We start from the raw sequence: 21,367 nt of genomic DNA, 5'->3' as shown, positions 1-21,367 counted from the left end.
ACACACACGGACAGCAGGTGGCAGTGGCTACATAGAAGGAAGGTTAAGAAACTTGTCTAAGGGACATTACTACTTTGTGTTGGTATTTGGCCCATACCTATCAGTGCTCAGTGGCCAGTCTTAGTGGTGCACATACATGCCTGGCATGTGTGTGAGGCCTTACATTTTGAGCCCAAGCACTGAATGACCTCTTGATGGTACACCTTGTGGCTCTAAAGTTCTGCCACAAGAAAAAAATATAAAGCTGGATCTGACCCCTTGGGCCCAGCTTAAGGAGAGTATCTTCATTTGTCCCCCACTGGACTAAAAACTCTGCTTCCTCTCTCCACAAGACTCCTGGTCTCTCCAAGGCTATACACAGATGTCTGGCCTGGTGAGAGCTGCCATTCTTCCTGGATAAACTCCTTTGGGTTGCCCATGAATCTTGCACTTCTTTCATCATAAAGGTCAGCAAGCTTTATGTACGGTATAGCTCAGAATCAATAGCTTTTATTTCTTTGCTGTCCTCAGGTATACCAGGGGTTGTTCCTAGCAGCGCTCTGGGACCTTGTAGTACTGGCGAGGGCAGGGGTCAGCAACCTGTGACTCCAGAGCTGCATGGAGCTTTTATTTGTTTGTTGTTCTTTTTTTTTGTTTTTGTTTTTGGGCCACACCCAGCAGTGCTCAGGGGTCACTCCTGGCTGTCTGCTCAGAAATAGCTCCTGGCAGGCATGGGGGACCATATGGGACACCGGGATTCAAACCAACCACCTTTGGTCCTGGATTGGCTGCTTGCCAGGCAAACGCCGCTGTGCTATCTCTTCCAGGCCCCTTTTTTTTTTGTTCTTAGGCTGCACCCCATGGTGCTCAGGGGCTACTCCTGCTCAGGAATTGCTCCTAGTAGGCACGGGGGACCAAATGGGACTTTGGGATTTGAGCCACCTTTGGTCCTGGGTCAGCTGCTTGCAAGGCAAGCTTCCTACCGCTGTGCTATCTCTCTGGCCCCTGCCTATATAGAGCTTTTTGAAGCTTTGCCGCAGCTCGGACAGCAGCAGGGTGATAGCAAGAGGGTGGGGAGTGGTATCACTCTGACGCCTCTCGACGCTCAACTAATTTACAAAATTTTGAGGCCTGATGATTTTTTTTAAAAATAAAAATAAAAGTGACTTGTTTAATTTAACGTTTTTCCTTCCCTTCCATCCTCCCTCCTTTCCTTCCTTCCTCTTTCTTTTTTTTGGTTTTTGGGCCACACCCGGTGATGATCAGGGATTATTCCTGGCTATGTGCTCAGAAATCGCTCCTGGCTTGGGTGACCATATGGGATGCTGGGGGATGGAACTGCAGGGTCTGTCCTAGGTTAGTGTGTGCAATGCAAATGCCCTACCACTTGCGCCACCACCTGGGGCCCTTAATGTTTATTTCTATGAGGAGGAGTAATTCTGAGGGGATCAAACAAAGAAATAATAATAAAAAAACTATCACGCCTCACAGATGGTAGCTTACAAGCCTGTGTGAAAATGAAGGTAACATCTTTTTTTGTTGTTGTTGTTGTTTTTGTTTTTGGGCCACACCCGGCGTTGCTCAGAGGTTACTCCTGGCTGTCTGCTCAGAAATAGCTCCTGGCAGGCACGGGGGACCCTATGGGACACCGGGATTCGAACCAACCACCTTTGGTCCTGGATCGGCTGCTTGCAAGGCAAACGCCGCTGTGCTATCTCTCCGGGCCCGAAGGTAACATCTTACAGCCCTGATGTGCAAAACTGTGCACTGATGTTCAAGAGTAAAAATGTCATTAAATAGGTAAATTAAATATATATTTTTTTATTTTATTTTTGGTTTTTGGGTCATGTCTGGCAGGTCTCAGGGATTCCTCCTGGCTCTACGCTCAGAAATCGCTCCTGGCAGGCTGGGGAACCCTGTGGGATGCCGGGATTCCAAGCACCATCCTTCTGCGTCTAAGCAAAGCAAACGCCCTACTGCTATGCTATCGGGCCCCAATTACATATTTTAATTGGCTATTAATTTGTACAGATATATTTTACATTGTTAAGTAAAAAAGTCCTTTTTTTCTTCAGATCGACAGCTAAGTGCACGATCTAGCAGTAAGGGCCAGCGAGATAGCATGGAGGTGGGGCGTTTGGCTGTCATGCAGAAGGTTTGGTGGTTCGAATCCCGGCATCCCATGGGGTCCCCTGAGCCTGCCAGGAGCGATTTCCGAGCGTGGAGCCAGGAGGAACTCCTGAGCACTGCCAGGTGTGACCCAAAAGACCCCCCCCCCCAAAAAAAAGATGGTTGGGTTGGGGCCGGAGAGACAGCATGGAGGTATTGTGTTTGCCTTTCATGCAGAAGGATGGTGGTTCGAATCCCGGCATCCCATAGGGTCCCCCCAGCCTGCCGGGAGCGATTTCTGAGCACAGAGCCAGGAGGAACACCTGAGCGCTGCCGGGTGTGACTCCCTAAAAAGTGTCGCTTTAAGATAAGATCTGAGGCACAAAAGAGAAAAGAGCTGGAAGTTGCAGCTCACCTCAGGAAGCTCACCACAAAGAGGGATGAGTTTAGTTAGGGAAATAACTACATTTTGAACTGCCCTAATAACGAGAATGTACGAGGGAAATGGAGAGCCTGTCTAGAGTACAGGCGGGGGTCGGGTGGGGAGGAGGGCGATTTGGGACATTGGTGATGGGAATGCTGCACTGGTGATGGGGGGGGGTGTTCTTTCCATGACTGAAACCCAAACACAACCGTGTATGTAATCAAAGTGTTCAAATAAAATAATAAAAAAAAAAGATTTGGACCAACTAATTGGCTTCCAAGAATTGGGTATACTGTCAGGAAAAAAAGATAAGAAAAGATAAGATAGCATTAAGGCAAGGCAGGGGCCACGGGGCCGTGGGAAGCGTCTGTTTGCCCGCACGTGAGTCGGGAGGGGCCGCGGCCGGACCCCAAGCCAGGAGCGAGGCCCGAGCACCCAAGAGCAGAAACAACGCGCGCCGCTCGCCGCTCCCAGGGCTTCCGCCCCGGCGAGGCCCCGCCCACCGGAAGCCCGCCGGCGAGCTCGCGAAGCCCCGGAGTCGGCCCGACTCTCGCGAGCGCGCCGCACGGCGCACGCGCGCCGCGGCCCGTCTCGCCTCGCGCGCAGAGCCCTCTGGGTAGCGCGCTTGCGCAGCGCCGCCGCGAGCTCGGACGCGTTCGGGGAGGCGAGAGGCGAGAGGCGAGAGGCGCTGGCGGCAGGCGGGCGGCGCGGGCACGAGCGCGCGCGCTCCGCGGCCGTAAACGGAAGAGGAGCCGGCGAGCCGGGAGGGCCGGGTGCGTAGAGCGGCGCGGCCGGGGCGCCCGAGGCCACTCTGGGCGCTCGGGCGGTGTCTCGCCGCTCCGCCGCGGCCCCGGGAGCGGCTCCGGGCAGCGCGGCTCGGGGTCGCCGCCGTTCGGGGTGAGCGGCGCCTCGCGTCCTCGCGGGCTCCGAAGACGCGCGTCCGTTCCCCGCCGCTCTGGGCTCGGCCGTTCGCCGGCCCGGGAGAGCCTCGGCCGCCCGTGACAGGCTCGGTCCCGGAGCCGGGGGCGGGGGAGGCTCCCCAGGGCCGCCGTCGGAGGCCGCCCGCCAGTCCTTGGGCCGAGTCCGCTTCTGCGCCGTCTTTGCCGCCGGCGCGAGTGACGCAGCCCGGCCTCCACCGCGCTGGGCTCCGGGGGCAAGTGGGGCCGCAGGGGCTGGGGCAGGCCTGCCCCTCTTCCCCTCTAGGCTCCACGGCTCTGCTGACTCTGGCTTGGTTTTGCTCTGGGTCACACCCGTCCGTCCACACACACGCTGGGCTTCCTCCTGGCTCTCGACCACGGGGGCCACATGGGATGCTGGGATTCGAACCGGCCTTGGTCCTGGGTCGGCTGCCTGCAAGGCGAACGCCCTGCCGCCGTGCTGTCCCTCCGGCCCCAACCTGCTGATTTATTTATTTGCTTTTTTTTGCCCCTTACAATATTGTGTAGTTAAAAGTAGACATTCGTGGCCCAGGCTTACCTTCACTGGTGGGTGGATTGTGTTTACTCCACGACTCTTAGCGACTCCCAGTCATTTGAGTCAGGTTGGGCTTCTGGCTTATGGGGAAAAGGAAATTGCCTCTTTGTAGGGTGCACAGAGGTGAGCCCTAATGTGTGGCTCTGAGGGTGCTGACTTCGAGAAAGATTAGTCTTTTCAGACTTTGGCAGTTTCCTGGTGTACCTGAAGCAGCACCTGGGAGCTTGTCGGGAAGTTTCTAGGTGCCGGTGAGGTCTGGGGCAGCAGAAAGTAGCAGGCGTCTGGAGAGGTCAGGAGGAAGTGCAAGTATCTGTTTCTTTTGGTTTTTGGTTTTTGGGTCACACCTGGCAGTACTCCGGTTACTCCTGGCTCTACGCTCACAAATCTCTCTTGGCAGCCTCAGGGGACCCTATGGGATGCCGGGATTCGAACCACTGGCCTTCTGCATGCAAGGCATGCCTTACCTCCATGCTATCTCTCCAGCCCCTGTTTGTTTCTTTTACTTTTGGGGCCACACCCCGTGACACTCAGGGGTTACTCCTGGCTATGTGCTCACAAATCGCTCCTGGCTTGGGGGACCGTATGGGACACCGGGGATCTAACCAAGGTCCATCCTGGGTCAGCCCAGTGCAAGGCAAATGCCCTACCGCTGCGCTATCGCGCGGGCCCCGGAAGTGCAGGGATCTGGAGCAGTCATTGGGAGTACAGGTATCTGGAAGAAGATACAGATTTGTGCTTGCAGGGTCCTTGCCATCCTGGTCATTGTTACTGTCCAGAAGGATAGTCCTCACCTGTTGAATTAAATACAACCAGCCCAATCATTAATTATTTAATTCAACACTCACCAAAGCTGTACTGATGTCTATTCCATCCCTTCTCGCACAGCATCTCCGAGTCTGGCAGTTCTGAGTGTGTTGAGTCTCGTCACCTGTGGAGCTGGGAGTGCTCCCCACAGCCTCAGGATGCCTGCAGCGCTGGTGGAGAACAGCCAGGTGATCTGTGAGGTCTGGGCCAGCAACCTGGAGGAGGAGATGCGCAAGATACGGGAGGTCGTGCTCAGTTACAGCTACATCGCCATGGTGAGGCTTCAGGTTCCATGGACTTCCATAAGGCGCTATGCACCTTAAGCCCATAAGGACTTCCATGGTTGTGTTCAGTTAGAGCTGAGCACACAACACCAACAGGTGCTCCGCTACAGCTGCGTCCCTACCCTAAGGCTTGGTGGTTCAAAGACTCTGTGGGCTGTGACTGGGGCAGTGAAGTGCTTTGTTTTGTTTGTTTTTGTTTTTGGGTCACACCCAGCAGCACTCAGGGGTTACTCCTGGCTCTATGCTCAGAAATCGCTCCTGGCAGGCTTAGGGAACCATATGGGATGCCGGGATTCGAACCACTGTCCTTCTGCATGCAAGACAAACGTCCTACCTCCATGTTATCTCTCTGGCCCTGAAGTGCTTTGTTTTGAGTAAAATGATTTGTTACCTACCCACCTGCCAGGGTCTGTGGACTGTGGTGGAGGGCAGTGCCCTTTCCATAAGACAACAGTGTGGCCAAGTCATAACTGCATCTTCGGCTGACATTTTGACAGCCCCACTGTCCCAGAGCAGCAGTTTCATCTTTCATGCCTGTGAATTTTGGAGAACCAGCAGTAGCATTTTCAAGGATCACAGGAAATTTATGCCGACGGATAGTGCTCCATAGACAGTTGAAAACCACAATCTTGTGGTAATATTTTGGGGGAAAGGGGGTCACACCCGGCGGCGCTCAGAGTTACTCCTGGCTCTGCACTCAGATATCGCTCCTGGCAGTCATGGGGAACCATATGGGATGCTGGTATTGAAACCACCGTCCATCCTGGATCGGCTGCTTGCAAGGCAAATGGCCCACCGCTATGCTATCTCTCTGGCCCTTGAAAACCACAATCTTAAAGTCTTAAAACTGGAAGGAGGACCTAGGCAAGTGCTCACTGGTAAAGCCCATGCCTTATGTGAATGCATAACACCTGGATGGAATTCCCTGTGTGGCAAAAACAAAAACCCAATTTTTTTTTTTTTTTTTTTGCTTTTTGGGCCACACCCGGCGTTGCTCAGGGGTTATTCCTGGCTGTCTTCTCAGAAATAGCTCCTGGCAGGCAGAGGGGACCATATGGGACACCGGGATTCGAACCAACCACCTTTGGTCCTGGATCGGCTGCTTGCAAGGCAAACGCCGCTGTGCTATCTCTCTGGGCCCACAAAAACCCAAGTTTAAAAAGGATTAACCGATTGAGAAATTACAATGAAATACATATCCTCTCATTTGGTGGATCTGAATCCCTTTTTGTTTGTTTGTTTGTTTTTGGCCACATCGCTGACGCTCACGGGTTACTCCCGGCTATGTGTTCAGAAATCAGTTCTGGCTTTGGGGACCATATGGGACACTGGGGGATCGAACCTCGGTCTGTCCTAGGTTAGACGTGCACAAGGCAAACCAAACGCCCTTCTGCTTGCGCCACTGCTCTGGCCCCAGTATCTGAATCTTGTTTAAAGCCATTTCTTTATCATTAATTGCCAAAATTAAGACAAAGAATTTGGATGGAGAGATAATACAGAGCAGATGTAGGAGTAAGCCCTAAACACTACTAGTTATGGAGTTTTTGTTTTGTTTTGTTTTTTTGGGCCACAGTTGGCTGTTTCTTGGCTGTGTGCTCAGAAATTACTCCTGGCGGGGCCGGCGAGGTGGCACTAGAGGTAAGGTGTCTGCCTTGCAAGCGCTAGCGGTGGTTTGATCCCCCGGCGTCCCATATGGTCCCCCCAAGCCAGGGGCAATTTCTGAGCGCTTAGGCAGGAGTAACCCCAGAGCATCAAATGGGTGTGGCCTGAAAAACCAAAAAAAAAAAAAAAAGAAGAAGAAAAAGAAAAAAGAAATTACTCCTAGCAGATTTGGGGGACCATATGGGAATGTGGGGGATTAAAGTTGGGTCAGCCGTGTACTGACCCAGTATATGTGTGCAAATGCCCAACCCGCTGAGTTACCTCTATGGCCTTGGACTCAAAATTTTTTTTAAAAAGACACAATTTGGGGGGCAGAGAGATAGCATGGAGGTAGGTAGGCATTTGCCTAGCTTGCAAAAGGACAATGGCTCGAATCCCAGCTTCCCATATGGTCCCCTGAGCCTGCCAGGAGCGATTTCTAAGTAGAGCCAGGAATAACCTTTGAGCACAGCCAGGTGTGATCCAAAAAAACAAAACAAAACAAAAAGGACACAATTTGGGGTTGGAGCAGTGGTGCAGTGGTAGGGAACTTGCTTTGCACGCAGCTGACCTAGGACGGACTGCGGTTTGATTCCCCCAGTGTCCCATATGGTCCCCCAAGCCAGGAGCGATTTCTGAGCACATAGCCAGAAGTAACCCCTGAATGTCACCAGGTGTGGCCCCAAAACAGACAAAAAAAAGATGCAATTGGGGCCAGAGAGTTAGCATAAGATAGTTTGGCCTGCATGCAGAAGGACAGTGGTTCGAACCCCGGCATCACATATGGTCCCCCGAACCTGCCAGGAGCGATTTCCGAGTAACCCCTGAGTGCTGCTGGGTGTGACCCAAAAACAAAAACAAAAACAAACAAAAAAAAAAGACACAATTTGTTTAAAAAGCAAATAATGGGGCTGGAGAGATAGCACAGTAGTAGGGCATTTTCCTTGCACGCAGTTGTTCTAGGACAGACAGTGGTTCGAATCCCGGTATCCCATATGGTCCCCTGAGCGAGCCTGCCAGGAGTGATTTGATTTTTTTTTTCGGGCCACACCCGTTTGATGCTCAGGGGTTACTCCTGGCTAAGCGCTCAGAAATTGCCCCTGGCTTGGGGGGATCATGTGGGATGCCGGGGGAATGAACCTCGGTCCTTTCTTGGCTAGTGTTTGCAAGGCAGACACCTTACCTCTAAGCGCCACCTCGCCGGCCCCCAGGAGTGATTTCTGAGCACAGAGCCAGAGTAATCCCTGAATGCCGCCTGGTGTGCCCCCCCAAAAAACAAAAAAATAATAAAATAAAAATGACGCAAAAAATTCTTCGGCGCCGTGGTAGGGTGTTTGCTTTGCACGTGGCTGACCCAGGACAGACTGGTTTGGTTTGATCTCCCGGAATCCCAAATAAATGGTCCCCCAAGCCAGGAGTGATTTCTGAGTGCATAGCCAGGAGTAACCCCTGAGCGTCACCAGGTGTGGCCCAAAATTAAAAAAAAAAAAAAAAAAGGACAATTCTGGGGCCATAGAGGTGACTCAAAGAACCCAGGTTCGTTTATTGCACCCTCATGATCCCTGATTACTGAGCGAGAGTAGACTTAGCACTTGGGCATAGCCCAAGTCTCTTTTCTCATGAGAGGATGTGTGTGTTTGCTTGTTTCCATCTATACTCTGATATTCTGAGCTCTGCTCTTGCTTATTTTCTTACTCAGATTAACTCTGGTGACCGCTGTTATTTTCTGTTTGTTTTTTTTTTTTTTTGGGTCACACCTGGCACACTCAGGGGTTACGCCTTGCTCTATGCTCAGAAATAGCTCCTGGCAGGCTTGGGGAACCACATTCGAACCATGGTCTATCCTGGATCGGCTGTGTGTAAGGCAAATGTCCTACTGCTGTGCTATCTCTCCGGCCTCTTCCTATCTCTCCAGCGATGCACTGTTTCTGTAATGATGTGGCTATGTTTTTCAATCTAGAATCCTAGTTTTAGTTACAGATTTTTTTCCCGTGGTGCTAGGCCTCAAACTTAGGGGCTCACAGGATGTATGCCTAAGTGACATACATCCCTGATCCAGAATGTTCTTAGCTGTCTGTTCTTGTTGTATTGTTCTTCATGTAGCAACTGTTGTTTAGATGCCAGTAAAAATCTTGAGTTGTTATGCAAAGCTTCCTGATTTCTCTGCTTTTGTTGCTGTCGCAGGATTAGTGTATTAGGGTTTCGAACAGATCTGGGCATTGGAGCGAATGTCTGGTCTGTGTGAGGCCAGAGGTTTGTACCCTGGTACCACACACATATAGAAACCCCCAAATTTCAGAATGTTAAGAAGTTATTGTGCGGGGCCGGGCGGTGGCGCTAAAGGTAAGGTGCCTGCCTTGCCTGCGCTAACCTTGGACGGACCGCGGTTCGATCCCCCGGTGTCCCATATGGTCCCCCAAGCCAGGAGCAACTTCTGAGCACATAGCCAGGAGTAACCCCTGAGCGTTACTGGGTGTGGCCCAAAAACCAAAAAAAAAAAAAAAAAAAAAAAAAAGAAGTTATTGTGCACAAGTTGAGACTTGTTGCAGAAACCAAGGAAAATGTTCTGCTTATGGACTGTCCATTCAGTGTGCCCTCTGATGAAAAATGTGTTTCTTTTCCAGGACACAGAATTTCCAGGTGTTGTGGTGCGACCCATCGGTGAATTTCGTAGTTCCATTGATTACCAGTATCAGCTTTTACGATGCAATGTTGATCTTTTAAAAATTATCCAACTTGGACTTACGTTCACGAATGAGAAGGGAGAATATCCTTCTGGAATCAACACTTGGCAGTTCAACTTCAAATTCAACCTGACGTAAGTGTATGTCTCTGCTCTGTTTAGGGCTGTGATTTATGGACTCACAGGGGGTTCAAAGTGATGCCATGAATTTGGTGGTTCAGTAGGGGTTGCATGGAGTCGTCTGAAATGCCAGCAGAGTCTGAAGGGCTATCCCTTCTGAAAAAAATCTCAAATCACCCCAATGATGATGATCAGACAGTTTGAACTGCATGTCTCTGCTAAAGCATGTGGCAAAGAAGCCCTGGAAAAACGTACCTCTCAGGAGAAACAAATCCAAACCTGTATCCTTGATCTGTCTGAGTCACCAGATAGAAGGCATATGTGCGAACACATGGGAAATGAGAGTGCACAGGACTGCCAGGAAAATGAGATGTGCAACCCCTTCCGAGTCAAGGTAAATTCTGGACCTGAAGCAATGCTCCCAGAAGGTAGCATTTGTAGCTGCTGGAAGAGCATCCCATTGTGCACTTACACGCTCTCTTCAGCAAGGCTTGTAAGGGACCAGGCTTTGAGTGATGGATGGTGCAGCTGGAGTCTAGCAGAGACGGGCGTTCAGTGCGGGTGCTGGCCTCGACATCAGAGAGACAAAGATGTGCCTTGTCATTCTGTGTATGTGCTATGTCCAAATCTGGTACAGGAATAGAGCCAGGAAGTGACGTGTGGTGTCCAGAGCAGTGTCCCACATTTCTTGGCTGGGTGACAGTGGCTTCATGGGGATGCAGTTGCCTTTTGAGGCATGAACTGGTTAATTTTGGTCAGCAGTGGCCATTGTGGACTGCTGCATGGAATGGTTTGGAATGTGAATTGAGCTCAATGCAGATGTCCTGCCTAGAGAAAAGAGGCTGAATGTTGGTGACAGTGTCCCTGAATTTACTGAGGGGATCCCGGGCCACTTCCGTGCCTCAGTCTCATCTGAAAAGAGCTCCTGCTCAAGCTGTGGGGTGTCACTCATGGGGAGTGACTTCTCAGGAGGAAGAAGCTGGACAAGCTCAGTGGTATGGTAGACACTTGCCTGGCACGAGTGAGTTTCTGTCCGAGCCCTAATGGCCACAAAGCAAAGTGGCCATTACCAGCAGTTTAGGGTGCAGTGAGCTGAGCACTTCCTCTAGTGCAGGAAGCCCCTGTTTGATTTGATCCCTGGCACACCATGGTCCCACTTGGAGTGATCCCTGAGCACAGAACCTGGAGTTGACCCTGAATTATGCCAGGTGTGGAATAAACACCCAAAAAATAAATGCCTGGGGCCGGAGCGGTGGTACAAGCCATAAGGCGCTAGCCTGGAACGGACCACGGTTCAGTTCGATCCCTCTTCGTTCCATGTGGTCCCCCAAGCCAGGAGCGATTTCTGAGCACATAGCCAGGAGTAACCCCTGAGTGTCACCGGGTGTGGTCCCCCCCAAAAAAAAAGGTAAGTGCCTATCTGGGTGTGTTTACTATGAGGTCTACACCTCTGGGATTCCATCCCAGCAGATCTGAAACCCCAGGAGGGAATTGGCTTGGCCCTTTCCCCCTCTGCTCTGGCTTCTATGACTCGAGTGACTCCTGTGAGTGAAGTCACATGTATTTATTTTCATGTGACTGAGTTCATGTCACACTGTGACCTCCAGTCTCCATTGTGCTGGGCTACCCATTGTGGCCTGAGTTGAAACTAGCTCTCAGCCCTGTGTGTGCCAGCACCCTCAAACACTGCCGGTAACAGAGCAGCAGTCCAGTTGACTCAGTGATGGAGTAGCCTTTCCTTCCTTTTAGGGTGGCTGAGATAACCAGGTTCGTGCACTGGTGCTGCTGCCATGTTTCTGGAGCCACAGCTCACTTGATTGTGTGTGGGCGATGCTGAGGAGCAAACCTGTAGCCCTATGCTTGCAAGGCAGGTGCATTTTTTTGCCACCAAGCCAGAACTATTCCTATTTCTTTTTGGCGGTCACAATCAACTACGCTCAGTATCACTCCTGGTGTGGATACTGGGGATTGAACCTGGGTCGATGGTGTAGGGTAGGTGCCTGCCTGTTATACTAGCTTTCCATTGAACCCAGCCCCTGGGATATTTTTTTTTTTTTTTTTGGTTTTTGGGCCACACCCTGTGACGCTCAGGGGTTACTCCTGGCTATGCGCTCAGAAGTTGCTCCTGGCTTCTTGGGGGACCATATGGGACGCCGGGGGATCGAACCGCGGTCCGTCCTAGGCTAGCGCAGGCAAGGCAGGCACCTTACCTCCAGCGCCACCGCCCGGCCCCCCCTGGGATATTTTTAACACTGGTATCTGCGTTGTTTTTTTTAAACTTTATTTATTTATTAATTGTATTTTGGGCCAACCCACTGGCACTCAGGGGCTACTGCTGGCACTGTAGTCAGAAATCACCCCTGGCAGTCTGGCATATGGGATGCTGGACATCGAATTGGGTCCTTCCTGGGTTGGCAGCTTGCAAGGCAAACACTGTACCGCTGTACTATCTCTTCTGCCCCTGCATTGTTTTCTTATTTCCTGCAGCGCCAGGATCACATGCTTGCTTGCTCATGGGAGGCATGTGCTCTGTTCATGAGCCACAGCCCAGCCTGCTTCGGGTGGTTCACACATGATGTTGCCTGTCCCTGGAGGTAGTGAAGCACAGGCTGTGAGGCTAGACCCTCAGTTACAGGTTCATATGGACCAAGTGGCTTGAAGGTGACTCTGTTCTGGCCTCTGCTTGCTTCTGTTCCTTTGGATAAATCTCTATAAGTGGGAGGCTGGGCCATATGGGGCTTTAGTTTCAGAGAATTTGTAACTTGGACATGTTCCGGTGCTTGCTACCCAGCGTGGCCCAGAGTCCAGCCTGGTATGTAGAATTTTGTGGTGGGTTTGGTAGAGGTTAGGGGCTGGGGTGAGTGGAGAGGTGCTTGGGTGCGCTCTGGTTTTGCAAGGCATCCAGAGAATCACCAGCTCCAAGTCATGCATAGTTGGTTGTGTATTTTGGGATGTCGTGGAAGTCAGAGTAACTGTGATGAGCTAGATTGTTCCTTTGCATTTTTTTTTTTTTTTTTTTTTTTTTTTTTGGTTTTTGGGCCACACCCGGCGTTGCTCAGGGGTTACTCCTGGCTGTCTGCTCAGAAATAGCTCCTGGCAGGCACAGGGGACCATATGGGACACCGGGATTCGAACCAACCACCTTTGGTCCTGGATCAGCTGCTTGCAAGGCAAACGCCGCTGTGCTATCTCTCCGGGCCCAGTTCCTTTGCATTTTATTAGACTTGCTTAGTCCTTTATATATGTATTGCAGTGATACTATACGCAGTGGATAATAGACTTTTTATTGTAGGGTTTGTGCGTGAGTTCAAAATAACGCTCCCTAGGGGCCGGGAAGGTGGCACTAGAGGTAAGGTGTCTGCCTTACAAGCGCTAGCCAAGGAATGGACCGCGGTTCGATCCCCCGGCGTCCCATATGGTCCCCCCAAGCCAGGGGCGATTTCTAAGCACATAGCCAGGAGTAACCCCTGAGCGTCAAACGGGTGTGGCCCAAAAACAAAAAAAACAAAACAAAACAAAAAATAACGCTCCCTCCCTTTTCTGGGATTTTGGACCACACCCGGTGACACTTGGGTTACTCCTGGTTATGCACTCAGAAATCGCTCCTGGAGGGGCCGGGAAGGTGGCGCTAGAGGTAAGGTGTCTGCCTTGCAAGTGCTAGCGTAGGATGGACCGTGGTTCAATCCCCCGGCATCCCATATGGTCCCCCCAAGCCAGGAGCGACTTCTGAGCTCATAGCCAGGAGTAACCCCTGAGCGTCACAGGGTGTGGCCCAAAAACCAAAAAAAAAAAAATCGCTCCTGGGTTGGGGGACCATATGGGATGCGGGGGATCGAACCCAGGTCCATCCTGGATCAGCAAGGCATATGCCGTACCACTGTGCTTTCGCTCCGGCACTCTCCCCCCATTTTTTTTTTTTTTTTTTTTGTGCTTTTTGGGCCACACCTGTTCGATGCTCAGGGGTTACTCCTGGCTATGCGCTCAAAAATAGCTTCTGGCTTGGTGGGGGCCCATATGGGACGCCAGTGGATAAACCACGGTCCGTCCTAGGCTAGCGCTTGCAAGGCAGACACCTTATCTCTAGCGCCACCTCTCCAGCCCCTCTCCCCCTTTTTTTTTTTTTTTTTTGGTTTTTGGGTCACACCTGGCAGTGCTCAGGGGTTATTCCTGGCTCCAGGCTCAGAAATTGCTCCTGGCAGGCACAGGGGACCATATGGGGCGCCGGGATTCGAACCGATGACCTCCTGCATGAAAGGCAAACGCCTTACCTCCATGCTATCTCTCCGGCCCCTCCCCCCCTTTTTTTAATTTGAGCTGCACCCAGCAGTGCTCAGGGCTAACTTATTGTATGTAGAACTTGGTGCTACCTCTGTGGTGCTAGGGATGGACCACAGCAAGGCAAGAGCCCTCCCCAGTTAGGCCCAATTAGGAGAGCATTTTATTATTATTCTTTAGGACCACACCCAACGGTGCTCAGGGCTTATTCCTGGATCTGCACTCTGAAATTGCCCCTGGCAGGCTGGGGGACCATGTAGGATAGCCGGAAATTGAACCGGGACCCTCCCGGGTTGGCAGCATGCAAGGCAATTGCCCTACCTCTGCACTATCTCTCCGGCACCAGGAGAGCATTTCTTTTTCTTTTTTGAATTTGACCAAAAATTTATTTTTTATTTAAAAAATTTTTACTTTATCGAAACAATTGTGATCTACAGAGTCCTTCATAGTTGAATTTCAGATGTACAATGAGTCAGGGCCCTTCCCACTGCCAGTGTCAACCTCCTTCCACCAATGCCCCAGAATGCATCCTACACCATTACCCTTTGCCCCCTGGCCTGCCAGTATAAGAGGCCTCTTTAAGTTTAGATTGTTAAAAGTTTAGGTCCCTTGATTCTATTATCGTTGACTTTGGCTTGGATATTTAGTTCAGTCCTTATTTATTTCCCTGCCATTGTATCCGAGACCACTTGGCCTCTGGCCCCCAGCCTTTCTATATTCCTTTCTTAGTTTTATAGAAGAATGTGGAATATATGGTAAAATGAAGTAATCTGTGTCCCAAGGTTCTATGAAAAAGGTGGGGCCTCAACTTAAAAGATAAGAGAAAAAAAATACAATACAATAAAATTTAAAAAAGTGGGTGCTGCACAGCGGTAGGGTGTTTGCCTTGCACGTAGCTGACCCAGGACAGATGGTGGTTTGAATCCCCACATCAAATATGGTAACCACTGAGTGTTGCCGGGTGTGACCCAAACACCAAAAAAAAAAAATTTTTTTAAAAACGGTTTGTATGTGGGGGCCTGGAGAGATAGTACAGTGGCATTTGCCTTGCAAGCAGCCGATCCAGGACCAAAGGTGGTTGGTTCAAATCCCGGTGTCCCATATGGTCCCCTGTGCCTGCCAGGAGCTATTTCTGAACAGACAGCCAGGAGTAACCCCTGAGCACCGCCGGGTGTGGCCCAAAAACCGAAAACCAAAAAAAAGGTATGTGTGTGGCAGTTTTTTTTTTCTTTCTTCTTTTTTTTTGACACAGCAAAATATGGGGAAATAGAAAGAAATAATCTTTGGCCTTTTGGCCTAAAAACAGGGAGACTAACCCATGAAGCATCCTGCCATACAGGTTCTAGGCATACTAAGTCATCTAACCCCAAAACCTTTCTCTGTGGTCTCAGTAAAAGTTCTTCACAATCACGATTGTTGCAGTCAGGTTTCTCTAGTTCGAGCTTTTGGTTTTTGTACAGATCCTATGTCAAAGTCAAGTACGAACTAAAATTAGAAGGCAACTAACTGGGAGAAAATCTTTGCACTCAACACATCAGATAAAGGGTTGATTTCTAGGATATACAAAGTTCACAAAGGTTAACAAGGTTAACTCCACAAAACTCAAAAACCCCTTCAAAAAATGAAGAGGGGGAGCCGGAGCAGTGGCACAAGCCATAAGGCATCTGTCTGCCTTATGTGCATGCTAGCCTAGGCTGGACTGCAGTTTGATCCCCCAGCATCCCATATGGTCCCCCAAGCCAGGAGCAATTTCTGAGTGCATAGCCAGGAGTAACCCCTGAGCGTCACTGGGTGTGGTGGAAAAACCAAAAATAAAATAATAAAAATGGAGAGAGGGGCCCAGGAGCAGCGGTGGCGCAGTGGTAGGGCATTTATCTTGCATGTGGCGGTTGACGTAGGACAGACCTCAGTTTGATCCCCTGGCGTCCCATATGGTTCCCCTAAGCCAGGAGCGATTTCTGAGTGCATAGCCAGGAGTAACCCCTGAGCATCACCGGGTATGGCCAAAAACAAAGAAAAAAACAACGGAGAGAGGAGATGAACAGGTTCTTATGAGGAGGACCAACAGACAGACATGAAAAAATGTTCATCATCACTTATCCTTAGGGAAATCCAAATGAAGACAACAGTGAGTTACCATCTTACACCAATGAGGATGATGCATATCAAAAATACTGGGAACAATCTGTTGGTGAGGACATGGTGAGAAAGGAACTCTCCTCCATTGCTGGTGGTAATGCTGCCTGATCCAACCTCTATGGAAAACAGTCTGGAGGGTTCTCACTAAACTCAAAATTGAGCTGCCATCTGACCTAGCAATCCCCCTTTTGGGTATCTATCCCCAGGGCAAAAAATACATTCATCCAAAGGGATGTTTGCACACCGCTATTCATTGCAGCTCTCAGTACAATAGGTTAGACTTGGAATCAACCTAGATGCCCAACAACAGTTGAGTGGATCATAAAGATGGGGTATGTATTTACAATGCAATATATAAGAAATGATGCGATCATGCAATTTGCAGCAACATGATGGAACTTGAAGATACTATGCTAAATAAAGTAAGCCAGAAAAAGGATAAATACAGAATGATATCACTTATATGTAGTATTTAGAATAACTGCACGAAGCAACACAATTGGTAGTGTCCTAAACATCATTAACCCCAGAGTATAGCGAGGAGAGAAGGTGAAAAAGGAGAAAAAAAAAACTTGTATTCTCTTCTATACATAAAAGCTGTCCAAAATTTTAATCCGTTTACCATAAATTCCAAACTGATGACAGGGTTTCTCTTGCAGGAGATGAACACCACCCAAGATCATGAATTGGTTTATATAGGGAGGGGATAAAGGGAGATTCTAGCTGGTTTTTGTTTGTTTTTGTTTTTTGGGTCACACCCGGCAGTGCTCAGGGATTCCTCCTGGCTCTACTCTCAGAAATCGCTCCTGGCAGGCTTGGGGGAACCATATGTGATGCCAGTATTCGAACTACTGTCCTTCTGCATGCAAGGCAAACAAACTATCTCTATGCTATCTCTCCAGACCTTGGATTCTAGCTTTTTGATGATCTTTAAAATGATTGGCTGTTGTTTAGGGTACCTTCTTACTGCCCCCTTTTGTCCTTTCCAGATAGGTTACTTGGCATGGCTAGGTTGCTTGGGTGGTATTATTGGAAATAGCCTGGAGAAAGTTTAACTTGTAGCCTTTACAAAATGGAGTCCCTCCTTGTTCAGAACCCAGGTCCCCACGTTCCCTCCTCTTCTTGACTCAGGAGAGCATTTTTGTATACTCATTCTAGAAAAGCTCTGGGATGTTACAGCACCCTGACAAACTCCTTCTTTTCCAGTGAGGACATGTACTCCCAGGATTCCATAGATCTCCTGGCCCACTCGGGGCTGCAGTTCCAGAAGCACGAGGAAGAAGGGATTGACACGCTGCACTTTGCAGAGCTGCTCATGACGTCAGGCGTGGTTCTCTGTGATAACGTCAAGTGGTTGTCCTTTCACAGGTGGGTGGGTAAGAGGCCATGTCAGTGTTGGCTACTGTTGTACCTGGGCAGATGCTCTTCATGCATGGCATAGAGGCAGACAGGCACCTGTGGGGTCTGTCTCGTTGGGTTTCCTGGCAAGTTCAGGTGGTGTGTTCCTTTGAGCATTGATGGTCAAGACCCACCCATGCCCTTCTTTAGGCTTCCTACATGCCTGTGTGCACTGCTGCTTCACCCCATCTCCCCTCTCCTTGTAGTGGCTATGATTTTGGCTACATGGTCAAGTTACTCACGGATTCTCGCTTGCCAGAAGAAGAGCATGAATTTTTCCACATTCTGAACCTTTTCTTTCCATCCATCTATGATGTGAAGTACTTGATGAAGAGCTGCAAAAATCTCAAGGTAGACAGTGCTTCTGTGGCTCTTTTTTTTTGTTTTTTGTTTTTTTTTTTTTTTTGTTTTTTTTTTTTTTGGGTCATACCCGGCAGCGCTCAGGGGTTCCTCCTGGCTTTACGCTCAGAAATCACCCCCAGCAGGCTCGGGGGACCATATGGGATGCCAGGATTTGAACTACTGCCCTTTTGCATGCAAGGCAACGCCTTACCTCCATGCTATCTCTCTACCCCACTTCTGTGGCTCTTGAGACAGCCAGGTGGGATGCACGGGGAACAGGTGGCCATGAGTCTGTTAATAGTATAATAGTATAGGGGGGTGGTCCTTCCCCCTCAGTGGTGCTTTGCTGCCCAAGGTCAGATCAACCTGGACTTCTGGCTCTTGTTGGAGGGCTCAGTAGGCCAGTAGTGCTCCTAAAGCGTGTCATTCTGTCTCCTCGGCCCCCCTCCCCCTTCTGTATTTAGGAGGCTGAGGGACGGGTGGTGGGGCTGCCATGATCACGTCTCTGCTTTCAGGGAGGCCTTCAGGAGGTGGCAGATCAGTTGGACCTACAGCGCATTGGGAGGCAGCACCAGGCTGGCTCGGACTCCCTGCTCACTGGCATGGCCTTCTTCAGGATGAAGGAGGTGAGATGGGACTGCGGCTGAGCAGGGATCTGTACAGAAAGTTGGGAACTACTTTGAGAGCACTTGTCATGGTTTTGTTGGTCAGTGCAGGCCAAGCTTGAGTGGAGGCCTATTAGTCTGGTGCTCGGGGCTTCCTAATGCTCCATAGCCCACATGAAACAAATGGATATTTATTGATTTTTTTTTGGGGGGCACACCCTGTGACACTCAGGGTTTACTCCTGGATATGCGCTCAGAAATAGCTCCTGACTTGGGGGGGACCATATGGGACGCTGGGGGATCAAGCTGCAGTCTGTCTTAGGCTAGAGCTGGCAAGGCAGATAGACACCTTATCACTTGCGCCACTGCTCTGGCCCAACAAATGGATATTGTTGATGAATTGTGCTAATCTAGGACTGTCATTCTTTTGAGAATCTATTCTGGAGCTAGTGGGCACTCAAGCAAACTGTGCTAATCTAAAAGCAGCCCCAGGGGCTGGAGAGAGAGCGCAGTGGTAAGGGGTTTACCTTGCACACAGCTGATTTGAACAGATGGTGGTTCGAATCCCAGCATCCCATTTGGTCCCCCAAGCCTGCCTGGAGTGACTTCTGAGCACAAAGCCAGGAATAACCCCTGAGCGCCTCTGGATGTGGCCCAAAAACCAAACCAAAACAAAGCATGATGCAGGGTGAACCCCGTCATAACCTGCAGTATTTCTTGCAAATAGTAATGGTCACAAGACAGGAGGAAGGAAGGTGGAGGCAGAAAGTGCTGTGGAAGATGTGAAAACAGGTTGGTTTTCTAAGCACAGAAGAAAGCATGCATGCATTGGTGTAGCCAGTTAGGTGGAGGGGCTGCATGGAGAAATTGAAGACAGCTCAGTGATATCCAGAAAGTCCTTTTCTGCCCAGGGAAGATGAAAATATGAGCGCAAAGATCACGCCCACCTCCATGTTCTCTGCAGCAGCATTCAGAGGCACTATAAAATGTCCACTGGTGAATGGTGCATAAAGAAAATGGGAATCCCATTCAGCCTCATACAAGGAGAGAAAGGCTATGTATGAGTGACTGCAGGGTTGGAACCAGATGCCATGCTGAGGGAAAAGAGAAAGACATATTCACTTTGGTCCCATCGAATTTAGAGGCAGTACTTGGACAAGACAAAGCAGACTCAGATACAGGAAATAAACAGACCTGGGCTCGGGGCAAGAGCTAGGAGGAGGCCAGGTGTGTGCAGTGACAGGTTAGGTGTGAGGTGATGATCATAGTGGAGTGGCTATGGATGAGAAAGTCTCATTTGGTCTAATAGAAACGCCATGACAGAGAATCTAGTGGGGGAGGCCAGGAAGGGTATGGGAGGCTCTTGGAGGATTTGGGCACCTTTTACGCCAGGTCTCAAGAGCAAGTCAATGGTGATGGGAAACTGTTTAGATCCGGCATTCTTCTCAACAGCTTTTCTCTGTCCTGTTCCGCAGCTGTTTTTTGAGGACAGTATTGATGATGCCAAGTACTGCGGGCGGCTGTATGGGCTAGGCACAGGCGTGGCCCAGAAACAGAGCGACGACGTGGACTCTGCACCTGAGAAAATGAGCATCCTGGCCCTCATCAGCAGCATGCAGCAGTGAGCCCTGGCCCGGCCCCACACTGCTCACCACACATTGCACCGTCATGCACCCAGAGCAGTGTCAGCCTCACCTGGACAAAATCTGGAGTCACAGGAGGCAGTCTGCTAAGCACAGCCACCAAGTCTTCCCCACTGCACCTGGCATCTGCATCTGTGGCTCCTTTTTAAATACCCAGGACAAGTCGAAACAAATGAGTAAAGTGTCTATAACTCTTACCTGTTGTCTCGTTTCTTTTGAAACCTGTTGCTTGCTTGAGGATGAGGACCTGCAGCTCATTCTCAGCTGAGCCCAGCTCACACTCTGGTGTTGCTGTGGAGAGCTGAGACTCGGTCCCTCCTGTGCCTCTCACCCTTCACTTTGCAGTGTACTACTCTATGAAATGAATTGTTTGGTGCTGCTAAGATGAGAATGCCAAGAAGATGGAAAAGGCTTCTGAAAACTCCCATGCTGGTCCTGGCCCTTCCATTCCCCAAGGACCCCAGTCAACCACTAGCGTCTTCTCTACACTCTACTGCCAGAGATTCTGTGTTCCACAGGCCATTCAAAATCATCTCACTCTTGAGCCTGACAGGAGTCAGGCCAGATTTTGGATCAAGCCGGTTGGATTTCTGGTGACACCATTTCAGACGCTCTTCAGGTTCTCTACAGAGTCCTTTTCCCTGTTTTTCCTGTTAGCAGGCTGGGGGTGTAGGGTGAAGGTAGGAGGAGTCCCAGAAACAGGGATCTTCAAACAGTCCATGGACGGAAAGAAAGGGCTACCTGAAGCGGGAAGCTCACAAATTGGCGTTTTTACAAACTAGCCATTTAAGTGATACAGTATTTTCTGAATGACTAGAGTATGGAGACAAGTTTCCCAAAACCGATCGTTGCCCCCTCCTTGACAGATGTACATGAGAACTGGTACCACTGTACTGGATGACTGGGCCTGCTATAAAATTTCATCTGGAATGAGTAAATGTCACATTATAAGCTGGTATTTAAGACGCTTGTAAATATTGTTTTTAATTTTATAAAATAAAAATTTTTAATCACTGGACTGTGTCAAGAGGTCTGGTCTTTGCTGGCCATTGGAGTGGGTAACGGGGAAGTGTCTCCCATGCAAACCTGCCCATTGGTATGAGGAATCATGTAAATGCATATTCCTTTTTATTGGTTTGTTTTTGGGTGGGTGCCCAGGGGTCCCTCTAGAGCTGGCCACATGCAAGTGCTCTCCTTGCTGTTCTACCTCTCTGGTTCCAGCAATGCATTATTTGGGGGGGGGGGGGGCACACACCCTGTGACGCTCAGGAGTTACTCCTGGCTTCGAGCTCAGAAATTGCTTCTGATTCGGAGGACTATATGGGACACATGCAAGGCAGACACCCTACTGCAGCACTATTGCTCTGGCCCCACGCAATGCATTTATTTTAAAAGTTCATCTACGTATGTAAAGAACTCTGGACCTTAGTCAACATATTTGCAATTTG

The 21,367-nt window shown here is 49.9% G+C and overlaps 1 protein-coding gene across 1 annotated transcript; it reads left to right on the top strand.

Annotated features, from left to right (window-relative positions):
- Positions 1 to 4,875: 4,875 nt before the first annotated feature.
- On the top strand, positions 4,876 to 20,928 carry CNOT8 (CCR4-NOT transcription complex subunit 8). Its single transcript, XM_049776084.1, has 6 exons — positions 4,876 to 5,064; positions 9,339 to 9,532; positions 17,138 to 17,299; positions 17,536 to 17,680; positions 18,187 to 18,297; positions 19,752 to 20,928. Exons 1-6 carry the CDS (start codon positions 4,948 to 4,950, stop codon positions 19,899 to 19,901), a joined length of 879 nt encoding a protein of 292 aa, XP_049632041.1. The 5' UTR covers positions 4,876 to 4,947; the 3' UTR covers positions 19,902 to 20,928.
- The last annotated feature ends 439 nt before the right edge of the window (positions 20,929 to 21,367 follow it).

The sequence above is a fragment of the Suncus etruscus genome, chromosome 6, assembly GCF_024139225.1.
Source record: "Suncus etruscus isolate mSunEtr1 chromosome 6, mSunEtr1.pri.cur, whole genome shotgun sequence".
NCBI lineage: Eukaryota > Metazoa > Chordata > Mammalia > Eulipotyphla > Soricidae > Suncus > Suncus etruscus.
This window is presented reverse-complemented; position numbering and strand designations above follow the sequence as displayed.